This window comes from Thalassophryne amazonica, chromosome 10 (assembly GCF_902500255.1).
Source record: "Thalassophryne amazonica chromosome 10, fThaAma1.1, whole genome shotgun sequence".
Lineage (NCBI taxonomy): Eukaryota > Metazoa > Chordata > Actinopteri > Batrachoidiformes > Batrachoididae > Thalassophryne > Thalassophryne amazonica.
In genome coordinates, this window is record NC_047112.1 from 106,329,477 (window position 1) to 106,344,474 (window position 14,998).

The 14,998-nt window shown below is 39.9% G+C and overlaps 1 protein-coding gene, 1 long non-coding RNA gene and 2 other non-coding genes across 5 annotated transcripts; 1 reads left to right on the top strand and 3 right to left on the bottom strand.

The window, feature by feature from the left end:
* Positions 1 to 214: 214 nt before the first annotated feature.
* Positions 215 to 3,867, bottom strand: im:7152348 (uncharacterized protein LOC559250 homolog). Its single transcript, XM_034180710.1, has 4 exons — positions 3,579 to 3,867; positions 2,001 to 2,446; positions 1,420 to 1,512; positions 215 to 813 (listed from the first exon to the last, which is right to left on the bottom strand). Exons 2-4 carry the CDS (start codon positions 2,330 to 2,332, stop codon positions 762 to 764), a joined length of 477 nt encoding a protein of 158 aa, XP_034036601.1. The 5' UTR covers positions 2,333 to 2,446; positions 3,579 to 3,867; the 3' UTR covers positions 215 to 761.
* Positions 3,868 to 3,916: 49 nt separating this feature from the next.
* Positions 3,917 to 3,988, bottom strand: trnap-ugg. Its single transcript has one exon. It is a non-coding gene; the product is annotated as a tRNA-Pro (tRNA).
* A 182-nt stretch (positions 3,989 to 4,170) lies between these two features.
* On the bottom strand, positions 4,171 to 4,242 carry trnap-cgg. The gene has a single exon. It is a non-coding gene; the product is annotated as a tRNA-Pro (tRNA).
* A 91-nt stretch (positions 4,243 to 4,333) lies between these two features.
* Positions 4,334 to 14,998, top strand: LOC117519349. Of its 2 annotated transcripts, XR_004563251.1 has the most exons (4): positions 4,334 to 4,594; positions 13,548 to 13,820; positions 13,917 to 13,962; positions 14,942 to 14,998. It is a non-coding gene; the product is annotated as an uncharacterized LOC117519349 (long non-coding RNA). The 2 variants fall into 2 exon arrangements; XR_004563250.1 differs by lacking the exon at positions 14,942 to 14,998 and having other exon boundaries at positions 13,917 to 14,298.

Here is a 14,998-nt window from a genome sequence, read left to right on the forward strand (position 1 = left end):
AGAACCAGGCTCAGGGAGGGGCAGTCTTCTGCTGGGACTGGTTGGGGCTGAGAAGTTATGCACTGATATAAATGAAGGGTGTGTTGCTGACTTACACTTCACTGAGTGTCCCTTTACTTTTACCTATATTTTTTAAATTAATATGCTTTTGTTTGAACACACAAAAGCTGAGGGCTGCTTCCGTTCCACGTGATGGCCCAGTGTTCTTATATGCTGTCACGTGGAACATTTGCCAGATGCTCAGTGAATAGAGCTCATAATCCACTTTCACAGCCCAACAAGCCTTTTAACACGTTTCTGTTCTTCATCATGCCCCAGAAAAATAATATAAATGACACTGAACTGTGTGTAAATCTCATTCTGCTTCATTTTATTCAGTCATTTGTCAACATAATGTATTGTGTAAATCAGAATGTTTTGTTGTTGCTGTTGTTGTTTTCTGGTGTAGATGATGTCACGCTTTCCAAAGGTACAACAATATATGAAGAGAAATCATTTTTCAAATAACATTTTAAAATATTTTATTTCCAGTGCAGTTATTTTAAATGAAAAATGTTAAGAAATAAAATCAGTGTGTATGCTCAGGAGGCCATCTGTTCAAGCCGCTGTGACAGCTGAATCAAGTCCCACAGCACCAGCTGGGACAGTGGACCTCAGAATAAATAATGTGAGGCACCTTTGGATGGGAACCAAACAATGACCGTGGGTCCTAATGTCTCTGCTCTATTGTTCCCAAATATCCTGAGGAGAACCGTAACGTGTCACTGTTGATCCGTGTCTTCAGCTGAGAGCCTCCGCCAGGATTTCATCTCCCTTCAAAAGAGGTAAACAAACGTACGTCAACCCAACACTCTGCAAATAAATGAATATATAACGGACATCTGCCACGACTGATTTTTATTCCTGATTTCAAAATTGAGGAATATCTTTTTTAAAATGTAGCCAAAGTTCTTGCCTAACATATCCGATTACAACTGTAATGATTATGCTGATGACACTCAATTATATGTATTCAATCTTCTTTTTTGCACGTGGCTCTGTGCAATATGCTACTTACTCTTACTACGTTGCCTCTCACTTTGACCAAAAGCTAAAATTTCACAAAACATACTTTTCATGTTGTAGAGGATCTGCATATTGTACACACTTGCCCCCTTTCACCTACTTTTACACAAAATTCCATGCAATCTGCACCAATGTAATTCCATTTTTCACATTTTGTGGCTCACAATTTAACCCAACATTATAATTTTTTAAAAACTGCCCACAATGGTCTAGAACATTACTTTTACCACAGATTGCACCCAAACTCAATTGGGTATCCAATTATTTACTTATTGTTAAAATCATAGGTAATCAGTATCAAAAATCAGTAATGGGAGACAGGTTTAAGAGCCATTTATCAACATCAGAACTTACACATTACCACTAACCACAATCCTCTCTTCACGTTGCTTTTTAAATCTGAACTTTCTGAAGAATACTGGGAGTTTGAGTTTTGTCCTGAAGCTCCTGGAGGAGAAATTGAAAAGAAAACGTGAACACGTTAGTATATTCATCTATGACAAAACGACGAGGGTCCACTGATCCTAGGGTCCACTAGTCCTAGGGTCCACTGATCCTAGGGTCCACTGGTCCTAACCTCTTCATATTATTTGACAGTGTATATTACAGTTTTAAAGTTCACAAATACTCGTAAATGTAATACTTTCAAATAGCTAACAAGCCAGATCCAGTTTTGTTCAATTTACAAAAATAAAATGTATGATTCAGTTGACATACACCATTAATCACCTTTAATTGTACTGTAGTCTATAAATCTGTTGAATTGAAAATCAACAAATAATGGTAATTCACTATAATTAATTTTTTTTTTGTATTGTCACACTTTTTGTTCTGTGTAAATCTTGTACTTTTTATTCTTTTATCAGCAGAATTAAAAAAAAATTGAAATTTGATCAGCTAAATGGTCTTGTCAGTGTTACAGTAGCTGAACCCACCTCTGTGCTTGGTTTGATGGTCGTCTTTCAGCCTCCACACTCTCCTCCTCATTTTCTTCTTTTAACCCCTCTTCCTCCGCGTCCTCTGGGATCTGATCCCACACCCAGCTGTTGACCCACAGTGCTTCCTGCAGGCTGACACCGTGTTGTATGCAGGTGACACGGCGGCACAGAGGGCAGCCCACGGTCCGCAGACCACTGTGGGACTGGGACAGGGTCTCCAGGCAGGGCTCGCAGAAGGTGTGTCTGCAGTGAATCATCCGTGGGACCCTGTCCTGCCGAGAGTACGGCAAGAAACAAATGGTGCACTCCCTGTCCTCACACAGGACCATGGCCAAAGCCAAACCGCTGATGCCACAGTACGTGGAAATTTAAGTTCCAGTGGAACCTGGTTCTTATTATCAGACCCTCGAGGTGCTGGATCCAGACGGCTGGTTTACTTCTCCCTGTTAAACCACAATATGTATATGTCAGTCCACATGGACACAACTGGAAATGCATTACTAATCATTGATATTTCAAATTTTCACTCTCAAATAATGTTTAGATTGTTGTTTGAGGCTGGGCACAAGAACAGAACATAGCAGAAAATTTGATTTTAAAATATATTGTCTCTCTGCATTTGGTAAAATTGATACCTGTTGCAAAGTCATACCTGCATAAATAACGCTGAGGATAATAACACATTAAATTATGAAAACACAAGACAGCAGATAGCAAAATAAAAACATACAAACAAAATGTAAAAATATAATAGAGTGACAAACTGTAAACATTCCATAGTATTACTTACATTACATAGTATTACAAACTGTAAACATTCCATAGTATTACAATAGTAATAGTGTTGTGTAAAAATAATTAGACAGAAAAATATCACAGGTTTAGAGATCACGTGTGCCTAGTTACAGCACCAAAATGGTAATTCAGAAAAAAATAATAACAGATATGAACCGATCTTATAATGTTTATAATTCACAAAAAAACTATTAATAATAGGTATGAACCATCTTATGTTTATAATTCATTAAAAAGTATTAATAACAGGTATGAACCATCTTATAATGTTTATAATTCATTAAAAAACTATTAATAATAGGTATGAACCGATCTTGTGTTTATAATTCATTAAAAACCATTAATAATAGGTATGAACATCTTATAATGTTTATAATTCATTAAAAAATTATTAATAATAGGTATGAACCATCTTATAATGTTTATAATTCATTAAAAAAACTATTAATAATAGGTGTGAACCGATCTTGTGTTTATAATTCATTAAAAACCATTAATAATAGGTATGAACCATCTTATGTTTATAATTCATTAAAAAATTATTAATAATAGGTATGAACCATCTTATAATGTTTATAATTCATTTAAAAATTATTAATAATAGGTATGAACCGATATTATAATGTTTATAATTCATTAAAAAAATATTAATAATAGGTATATGAACCGATCGTAGAATATTTATAATTCATTAAAAAACTATAAAAAAAAAAAAACGATCGATGTTTATAGTTTTATTCGTCCAGTGCTGAAAAATAAAGGTCGTAAGAAAGTACTTACAGACAACTCTGGTGCGTGTTCGGCATTAAGAACAGGCGGAGTTGATGCTCTGTGTCTGTCTGTTAATGTGTCCGTGTTTGTGGGCGTAGAGCAGATGACGTTTTCTTCTCACGGTCCGTGTTGAAACCCTCCCGAGCAGCAGCTGTTGAAGCGCCGCGGTCTTTGTTTGGACGGACGGCAGGTGGAGAGGCTCCGCACGACCCACGCTAAGTGAACACAACGCAACTGTATTAATTTAGAACTAAACTCGTGCACATTGAAAATACACTGGGTTACAATCTATAAACTAAGACACAATAGAAACTGATTAAAATATTAAAAAATTGCAGTAAATATTAGGGCTCGTCCGGGATTTGAACCCGGGACCTCTCGCACCCAAAGCGAGAATCATACCCCTAGACCAACGAGCCAGCTGACATGGTGTTGACGGTCGGTGTATTTAAAGGGACCAAAGCGAGGAAGATGTTACTAACATTATATTATGATGTACTATTACAGAAAAGATATTCCCCCACAGTACAGCCTCTACTTCACCCCAGCGCAAACTTAAAGTGAAAATGAAATTATTTTGGGAGAAAAGCGAAAAATCAGCGGGCTCGTCCGGGATTTGAACCCGGGACCTCTCGCACCCGAAGCGAGAATCATACCCCTAGACCAACGAGCCACGTGTTCAAATTGGTGACATTAGCTCTAATATTCATATTCATCCGATCTCAACGCTTTTTTTTTTTATTTCTTTGGCTAAGACAAGCCCCGTTAACACCACAACTAGCTGTTTGCTGTACGGTTTAACCAGTTTATTTTTTCTCCACCGACCTTTCATGACCAACCTTTGCGTACAACGGAGTCAGATGAAGAAAAGTATTGTTTAGAAAGTCGGTCCTGACAATCGCAGCCTGGTTTTGTCGCTTTTATCCGACTATTTTTAAGCCAGAGGCGACCATGTTTGTTTTAGTTCCAGCGTCATGTAGCTGCGACAACAGACATTTTCCAGGATTTGGATTTAATAGTTACAAGTAAGTTGCATTTGAGCATTGTTTTAGTACAGTTGAAACCAACTAATTTTTGTATGGCAGCGTCTTTCCGTACGTAGTCGTATTTCTACAATGAAATTGTATTCGTACATAGTAGCGTCTCTCTCATTGGTCACGCGATTATAAGGCACGTGCAGCTCCTTATTAACCACAACTCCTAAACCAGTATGCTTTAGAGGTGGGCGATACCGGGAATTTTGGTATTGATCCGATACCAACTAAATACAGGCATACCGATACAATACTTTTTCATATTTAGGCCTCATAGATCCAAAGGATCCAAAAGACCTAGGATAGAATTTCGCCAAACATTTTACATGACAACAAAATACTTTATTATCACAATCAACATTTTCGTTTAAAAAAGTGTCACTCAACACAACTTAAAACAAAATCTCCTGAGGTAGAGGGCTGATAAACCACAATACATGGGTGCGCTGCTTCGTGTTGTGTGACACAGTGCAGCACTGGTCTTACAGACAGAGAGTAGAGTTTGATGAATCTGCATGCGCAGCAGTCAGTGCGTGCGGAAGAGAAAAAAAGGTTGAGTATCAATGTTTTTACAAGAGGACCGTTCAATATCAATACCAGCTTTGGTATCGATATTATCAATATTAGGATCGATCCGCCCACCTCTAGTATGCTTAACCATTCGGAATTATTAATACGGCTACATATCTACATTATAATACAACCCCAATTCCAATGAAGTTGGGACATTGTGTAAAATGTAAATAAAAAAACAGAATACAATGATTTGCAAATAATCTTCAACCTATATTCAATTGAATACACCACAAATACAAGATATTTAATGTTCAAACTCATAGACTTTTTTGTTTTTGTGCAAATATTTGCTCACTTTGAAATGGATGCCTGCAACACATTTCAAAAAAGTTGGGACGGGGCAACAAAAGACTGGGAAAGTTGATGAATGCACAAAGAACACCTAATTGGAACAGGTGAGTGTCATGATTTGGTATAAAAGGAGCATCCACAAAAGGCTCAGCCGTTCACAAGCAAAGATGAGGCGAGGATCACCACGTTGTGAACAACTGTGTGAAAAAATAGTCCAACAGTTTAAGAACAATGTTTCTCAACATTGAGTGGCAAGGAATTTAGGGATTCCATCGTCTACAGTCCATAATATAATCAGAAGATTCAGAGAATCTGGAGAACTTTCTACACGCAAGTGGCAAGGCCAAAAACCAACATTGAATCCCTGTGACCTTCAATCTCTCAGACGGCACTTGTGTAAAGGATCTTACTGCGTGGACTCAGGAAGACTTCAGAAAACCGTTGTCATTTAACACAGTTCGTCGCTACATCTACAAGTGCAAGTTAAAACTCTACCATATAAGGTGAAAGACATACATCAACAACATCCAGAAACGCCGCTACCTTCTCTGGGCCCGAGCTCATTTGAAATGGACAGACGCAAAGTGGAAAAGTGTGCTGTGGTCTGATGAGTCCACATTTCGTGTCCTCTGGACAAAAGAGGAAAAAGAACATCCAGATTGTTACCAGCGCAAAGTTCAAAAGCCGGCATCTGTGATGATATGGGGGTGTGTTAGTGCCCATGGCATGGGCACCTTATACATCTGTGATGGCACCATTAATGCTGAAAGGTACATCCAGGTTTCGGAGCAACACATGCTGCCATCCAAGCAACGTCTTTTTCAGGGACGTCCCTGCTTATTTCAGCAAGACAATGCCAAGCCACATTCTGCACGTGTTACAACAGCGTGCTTCGTGGTAAAAGAGTGCGGGTACTAGACCGGCCTGCCTCCAGTCCAGACCTGTCACCCATTGAAAATGTGTGGCGCATTATGAAGCGCAAAATACGACAACGGAGACCCCGGACTGTTGAACAACTGAAGCTTCAACTTTGTAGCTTCAACAATTAGTTGAAGCTACAAAGCTTCAACAATTAGTGTCCTCAGTTCCCAAACACTTATTGAGCGTTGTTAGAAGGAAAGGTGATGTAACACAGTGGTAAACATACCACTGTCCCAGCTTTTTTGAAACGTGTTTCCATACGTGTTTCCGTGCAACCATTTCAAAATGAGCAAATATTTGCACAAAACAATAAAGTTTATCACTTTAAACATTAAATATCTTGTGTTTAGAGTTTAGAGTTTTAGTCTTTTAGAGCTGGTTTAAAAACAGTTCAAAAAGAACTCAACCAACTGCTGTGGGAGGCAAGAAGGAAACACAGGAACATCATTTAACACAATTTTAGGTCAATGGACTCAAGAAGGCTTTGGGATTCTGTGAAAGCTCCAGTTAACATGACAATGGAGAGGAAAGACTTTGTAACTCATGATGAACTGGAGAAAGCAAACAAACTTAATGATTTGTTTTTCTCAGGTTTGAAACTTAATGACTTTTCTTTGGAAGGTAATCATGTGTTACAGTCTCTTCCTGTGAATGAGTTCAGGTTTATAATTGACCGCCATAAAATTAAGTTACTGTTTAGTCAGGTTTGTAAGGGTAAATCCACAGGCCCTGATGGCATTTGACACACACACAGTTCCTCACTTCTGGAAAAATCGACTATTATTCCTGTTCCAAAGAAACCCTGTCCAACTGAGAGGAATGATTATAGACCAGTAGCGTTAACTTCTGTTGGCAGTTAAATGTTTGGAGAAATATATTATTTCCATATTGAAAGCTGATGTCAGCTCTGAATTGGATCCACTGCAGTTTGCTTACAGACATGGGCGAGGTACAGACGATGCAATTAATAGTATTACCCATCTGACCCTAAAGCATCTTGAGGACCCCAAGGCTTACGCATGTATTTTATTTAATACTTTGCAGCCTCATCTGTTGTTAAGCAAGTTGTCTCAGATGACTGTAGATCCACTTATTGAAATGGTTTTATTCTTTTTTAACTAATAGGACTCAAACTCAGACGCCAGATCTATTAGTACAGGAGTACCTCAGGGTTGTATGAGTTCCCCTGTTTTGTTTTCGTTATATACAAATGAATGTAGCCGTTGTGTAACCTTATTTTTAAGTTCTCTGATGACACTGCCATCCTCAGCCTCTTGCACAAAGACAAAGATCCCTTATCTTATTTTTTCTGAGGTGGAGTCTTTTGTTCAGTGGTGTGATGCCAATCACCTGGTTTTAAATGTAAATAAACTATAGGAGATGGTTCTGGATCCGCAAGCTGTTGGGGACCAGTCTCCAGTTGTAGTTCATGATCAAAAATTCCGCCAGGTAAGCTCTTATAGATATCTAAGTGTTCACTTTGATAATCTATTTAGCTGGCAAACCCATACTGATCATTTGTGTGCACACTTACAGCAAAGACTGGATTTTTTACATTGACTCAGGTTGTTTGGTGTTGACCAATAAGTTATGCTTTTATTTTATCGGGTGGTGTTGGAGAGCATCGTTAGATACGGGATGGCAGCATGGTATGGGAACTTATCGGTTCAGCTAAAATCAAAGCTTTCTCGTCTGGTGCAGACTGCTATGAAGGTTATGGGGAGGACCGGAACCCTTCCCCTTCAGCCCATCTATGAGCAGTCTGTCAAGCACAGAAAATACTCTGTGATCTTTCCCACAGCCTCCATAAGGAGTATGAACTTTTACCATCTGGGAGATGATACAGAGTCCCCAAGTGCAAACTGAACAGATACAAGAGCTCTTTTGTTCCAACCTCAATTAGACTCCTGAACTAATTCAGGACTCTGCTCCCCTCCACAGCATGTCTTTTTCCTGGTTCTCTCCCTCAGCCCCAACCAGTCCCAGCAGAAGACTGCCCCTCCCTGAGCCTGGTTCTGCTGGAGCTTTCTTCCTGTTAAAAGGGAGTTTTTCCTTCCCACTGTAGCCAAGTGCTTGCTCACAGGGGGTCGTTTTGACCGTTGGGGTTTTACATAATTATTGTATGGCCTTGCCTTACAATATAAAGCGCCTTGGGGCAACTGTTTGTTGTGATTTGGCGCTATATAAAAAAAATTGATTGATTGATTGATTGATGTGTGAATATGTGTATGTGAATGTATGTGTGTGTATATACGAGGTCTGTTAGAAAAGTATCCGACCTTTTTATTTTTTCAAAAACCATATGGATTTGAATCACGTGTGATTGCATCAGCCAAGCTTGAACCTTCGTGCGCATGCGTGAGTTTTTTCACGCCTGTCCGTGGCGTCATTCGACTGTGAGCAGGCTTTGTGTGAGCAGTGGTCCACGCCTCTCGTCGGATTTTTATTGCGAATAAATGTCTGAACGATTTGGAGCTTTGCTGCATCAATTTTTTCCAGAAACTGTGAGAGACCTCCAGGTGGACACCATTCAGAAAATTCAAATGGCTTTGAGGGACAATTTTATGGGGATTACACAGATTAAGGAGTGCTCCAACCGGTTTAAAGACCGCCCACAGCTGCTGAGAGCAAACCTCACTGGCAGACAATTTTCTGCTGTTGTTGACATGTTTGTTGCCATTTTTTCAAATTTATCTTTGTTTATTTGTGTACGAAATCATAAGTAGTAAATGGATGTCAACACTTTGTTGAGAAGTGACGTTTCCATGGTAATCCAAATCTGCAAGTTTTTATCCTTTTCATTTTCAGTGATATTTTTTCCGTTGATCTGTTTTTGTGTTATGTTTGGCAGTGATATAACCTCAAAACCAGATGGTAGCCACACAAGATATAGATAAGAAGTGATTTAAATGACCAAAAACTGATTTCAAGTCCAAAAACGGGGAACAGTCCAAATGGTCAGAGGTCAGGGTGGAGACTCGGCATGTAAGTTTGGGATGAGACGTTGGCATGAATGAGCACTGGAACACAGGAACATAGGAACATAAACAGTGACACATTTAATGAGGAGATGAGCGACAGGTGCACTATAATGTGAATCAGCTGTGCACAGCAACAGGTTTTTGCTAGCAGCTGCATCACATCGTGCCGCTGATGTGGAGAAAAATAAAATAAAAACCAACTGTATAATTAGTGAATTTCACTGGGTTGATATAAATAATAAATAAAAGGGGATAAAATACAGAACCCTGCAGTTAAATAAAAAATAAATGCCACTCACTCGATTCGAACCTGCAGTTTACAAAAGCTCAGATTTCCAGATGGAAACTTTACCACTGCGTTACAATCACTGTCTTATAAGAGGAGTGTAAAATGGCTAAAATCAACAAGAGGATAAATGTATTTTTTAAAAAACAAGAGAAAAAAGCGTAATAACTGACAAAACAGTGTTTGTTACAGCATATTTTTGGTGATATGTGACTGAAAGTGGCGTATTTGTGGCGCTGCTAGCTAGTCATAGTGTCATAGTCCTGTGGTGCGTGTCTTCTGCTGGACACACATGTGAGGTAGAAGACGCGTGCCATTCAGATTGCCTGCTGCATGATCTGACCGTCCGTTTCACATGGAGCAGCCTGCCAATGTGCGCTGTGTGTGCCCGCTGCAGCCCGGCTGTGTGTGCTCAGACATGGGTGTCCGGCGCCCTTGTGATCATGTCTGTAAATACATATCAGCATGTCATTCAAGTGTGCTCTCCCTCCGCACGCCACATGTGTGTGTGTGTGGGGGGGCATACGCGCACGCTACATGTGTGTTGCTGTGCAATGCCGCACTCATGGGGACACTTAGACAAATCTCACTGCCAGCTCGAAAGTGATCATCTGCTCACTATTTTCCTGCTAACAGCGCAAACTGCACCACATTTTCTAAGTGCCAAGTGAGCGGTGTTGGATGTTTGTGTGTGACACCTGGAATTTGGCCAACATCTGCGAGGGATCAAATGTGCTCTCACAGGGCACTCTCTGTCTTTCAGCCGTTGTTGTGCGCGAATAGTTGTAGTGACATGTGTACAAGATGTTAGAGGCAGCTCCAATTTTTGACGACTGGCATGCAATTCCTCCTTTGTGAGCTACTCAGCTTCAATTGCGTTTTGTGTGAAAATATAACGCCATGTGTTGCATATCAAAATATTCATAACAGTCTCAGCTTTCTGAATGATATTTGTCTCGACCACTGTGTAAGAAAAATAACTTTGCTCTGAACCTGAAAATATGAAATGTGTTTTTGCAAATTCTTAAAATCTTTAGTGAATATACATTTTTGTCCATGTGGACATACTGTTTTGGTGTTAGAAATGGATTTACCAAAATCTTTGGGTCACAAAAGTAGTATATATAAAAAATATTTTCAAACAATGTAAAATAAATTTGAAAAAAAATAAAGTATGTGGTCCTGGTACATTGCAAAAGACCATATTTATAAAAATAATATCACTTACCAGTGTCAGCTGGATGACTTGGGTCTTCAAATAAACAGTTATTTTTAAATAAAATCCTTCAGTGATGAAAACTTTGACAATCATGTCACAAAAATATCCATGATTGCTGCCTTGAAGATGAAAAAAAAATTGCTCTACTGAGTAAAAACTAAAATAAAACTGTTTTCTGGTCAGAGGTAATGGCTTTTTATTTCATTTTTTTCAGGGAGTTTATCGGCATTGGTTTCAGTGAGAATCCCACAATGACACACGCCACAGCCAGTTGCAAAGAAAGACAGTTTTATGTCGCCAGACCATGTGATCTCTTCTTGCCTGATTGTCTGCAAGTGAATGATCAAGTACAGCTACACTGAAAGAAGAGAATGTTTGAACCAGCTTAAAAAAGTGTTACAATTTGTAAAAACCTGAATGAAGTTTGAAAGTTAAATAAACTCTAACTTACAAAGTTAAGTTCAAACTTAATTCGTTCAGGTTTTTACAAATTGTAACACTTTTTAAGTTGGGTCAAACATTCTCTTTTTTCAGTTGAAGTTGAAGTTTCAGGAAGTGGTTGAACAAAGTCTGTATCACATTTTGTCTGTGATTTAAAGGAAATGTGACAAAAAGTTGATTTGGCTGCACCAGTGCGTACATAGACCCAAGAGGGTTAACTATTTACTGAATTTTTCTTTGTACTAAACTTTGTCAAAATAAAAGACTACAGCACATATTTGTTAAGATATAATCCATATTGTTAAAAAAAAACAGTGACACCCATACATTGTGCATTATGGTTTAGTCTGCAGTAAATCCACTTTCACGTTCATTCGTTCATAACTTTATCACCTTTAAGAGAATATGGGATAGATGGAGGAGAAAAAATTCAGAACAGTAACAGTTTTTGTTGCTCTGGTGGTGGCATGCACACTCTTGAGTTTTGTGATTGATGAATTGATGTAAATGGTAAAATGGTAAAACAAACTAAACTGGGGAGGTGACCAATAGAATAGACTATAAATAGACTAACAGAGAGATGAGGAGTCCCAGTGTGCTTATTGTCAACACAAATCAGAAATAAGTTCTGAAAGTATCGCAGCATTTATTCTTCAATGCAAGACGTAAATCACATCACAATTTTATAAAAGTGTCCTGCTCTATTTTTAAACTTATTTATTAAACCTTTAGATGAAACTGAATGTTATCTGTACGAAATTCTTATGTGCCAAACCACAGACCCCTGCTTGTACTCTACCTTTCTGCAGTCCAGGCTGTGCTTGGCGGCAATTTCTCTACTCTTTCCTGGACGAGTGTACAAACTACAGTAGAATAGAATTGAATAGAATAGAATAGGAATTTATTGTCATGGACACAATTTTCTACTTACAAACTACTTCCAATTCACCCTCAAAAATCTCATCCTCGTGAAAACTGTACAACTAATACTGTATTTCAGGATTGGTATTTCTGGACCTTATAAAAAAACGCACCTGTTCCATTTCGATGTGTTCACTGTCAAAGTCAAAAAAAAAAAAAAAAACAGATTTTGAACTGCAAAAAATTCTGTTTTTCCCATTTGTTTCAGTGAAAACGGCAAAATAGTTCTGTTGATGCCACGGAAATCAGCATTTTCCACAGGATGTCATTACTGCGCGTTTCTCAGCAGCTGATCAAATCAGACTAAATTCCCCCTGTTTATGACTTCATATCTCAGGGCATATGGCACCAAAAATAAAACACAATACAGCACATATTTTCATAGTTCTGTATTTATTTTGAATGGTCAGCTCGTTTTGACATTTCATTTACTCGTGATATGCACTTTAAGGTTCTGATTGACTGTTTTTGTTTTTGCTTATAATGCTCCTGTATCCATGACACCAGAGGACAATAAAGTAACCATGGCTTTCCAGGATAGGAGATGTCCTTTATGATTTTCCTGTGCTAAAAGGCTAAGCTAACATTAGCCGATCATTAAACCTTCACAGCAGTTCAGTAAACATCATGTTTTATTTTTACATTATTCTCACCTCGATGAAGCTGCAGAACTAAACTCCGTTGGGCAAACTGGGACTTCACATATATTCAAAAAGTGGGAGATTTCGGACTGAGTGGGTTTGCTCCATCACCCCGGCTGCCTGCCTCGCTCTGCACAGTGATCATGCCTGAAGGCAGGCTTCTCCATGCAGGTCAACCCGCTGTCGCGGTTCGATCGATATCCCACCAAGTCGTCAGTCCTCCCTCGGTCGGCGTCACTCTGAAAAGTAGCTGAAAAAAGCTTCTCCCAGCAGGGTGATGGGAGAATCGTTCTACTGCTTATTTTGTAAAGCTTTTTTGTGTTTCAGGCGACCCAAATTCAATCAGCGATCGCTGAACTTTTTTCAGGTTGTGGAAACAGCCAGAATGTGACATGGCAATCTCCGCCCCCTTGCTGCTTCCAAAGCAAAGCGTCTGACGTCACGCGTTGGAAACGCATCCGACGGATTGGAAGGCGTTGGCGAATTGGCCTGATGTATTCAGTGTGAAAGGCCCATTAGTCCCACGAAATGATTATTATTTCCTTTACCTGAGGGACAGTATCTTCAGTTTATGAACCTTTATATGTAAAGATTCGAGTTGTCCGTAATGATTTGAAAATGGGAAATGAAGATTTTTTTTTTAACAGAGTCTTTGGACATCCCACAGGAACAGCATCCCTCCAACCACCATACTCAGTCACCTCCATGAAAAGCTGCATGAATCCACAGGGAAGTGTTTTGTGGACACGGCCTTCTGGGGAGGTGTGGTACCTGAAAATCGGGTACAGTAGGCTGACAGATTTGTGGCCGGATTCAGGCCGGAGTCGCTGGCTTCAAGTGTTTCCTCATCCACAGCGGCATGGAGGAGTTTCCACATGTGACTGAGAGTGACCTCCACATGGCCATGAAGCAGCTGCAGGGCACAGGAAGTGTTCTCCTGGTATGTGACACATGAATCATGATTTACAAATGTCCTCATAATAGAGCAAAGACTCAGTGTGAATCACCTGAAAATCTTCTGCTTTGCCTCCTCCAGTTTCATGCAGAGAAAGATCTTCAGCTAAGACCAGAGGAGACCAGCGGTAAGAATCATTTTTACTGTCCTCCCACTAGCTTCATGATCCAGTGTAGAGAAGTAATGACATTAGAGTTATCAGTTAAAGCTGGTCCACCGCTTTGTTTATCAAGTTAAAAACCTCATTAAAAAACATTTAGGACACAAATTTGTGGCATTGCGTGTCGTGCGGTATGAATGCGGCATCTGACGTAAGAGAGAGTAATGACCCACCTTATGTCAAAAGTGATTGATGGCCCTGTCAGCCAATCAGAATCGATAACGCCCCTAAGCCCCTCCCCTAGTCCCGCCTCCAAGCCCCTCCCCTATGACATCACAGCCAATCAGAATCGACTACTTCACTAAGCCCCCGCCCCCCGTTATGACATCACAGCCAATCAGAATCGATGACATCACTATGTCCTGCCCCTAAGCCCCCGCCCCCGGCTCCTCCCCTAGTCCCGCCCCTGGCTCCTCCCCTAGCCCCACCCCAAGCTCCTCCCCTAGCCCCACCCCAAGCTCCTCCCCTAACCCCGCCCCAAGCACCGCCTCCAAGCCCCACCTCCCCTCCCACCCGGGTCTAATATTTTAATGTCATTTTATTTCATGAATTAAAGAATGATTAAAAATATAGTGATTAAACACGAATATTTTAATACGCCATTAATATTTCTTAATTCTTGAATTATCGCGTTTCCTTTTCTGTTTTTTAATTCGTAAATTAAAGAAGGGAAACAAATAGCCGTCTCTCTCGGCTGTAAGTCTTTGCAGCAAGACGGTCAAATACCCACGCATAGAGCCGCTCGCGGAAACATGACCCCACGGCTGTAATACCTGTTGCAGACGCTAGCTGTGTCTGTGTGTGCGTGCGTGTGTGTGCGTGTGTGTGTGTGTGTGTCAGGCCGGATGGTCTTTTATAACATAGTAGAGAAGCGTTCGTCACGCTTGTTTGAAGGCTGAAAAAACAAAGCTCCTTCTCACTCACGCCAAATGGTGTTTCTATTAAGATATTACCCGATCGATCATGGTGCGCGGGACACCCGCTGATCGGAGATGCTGCCCCG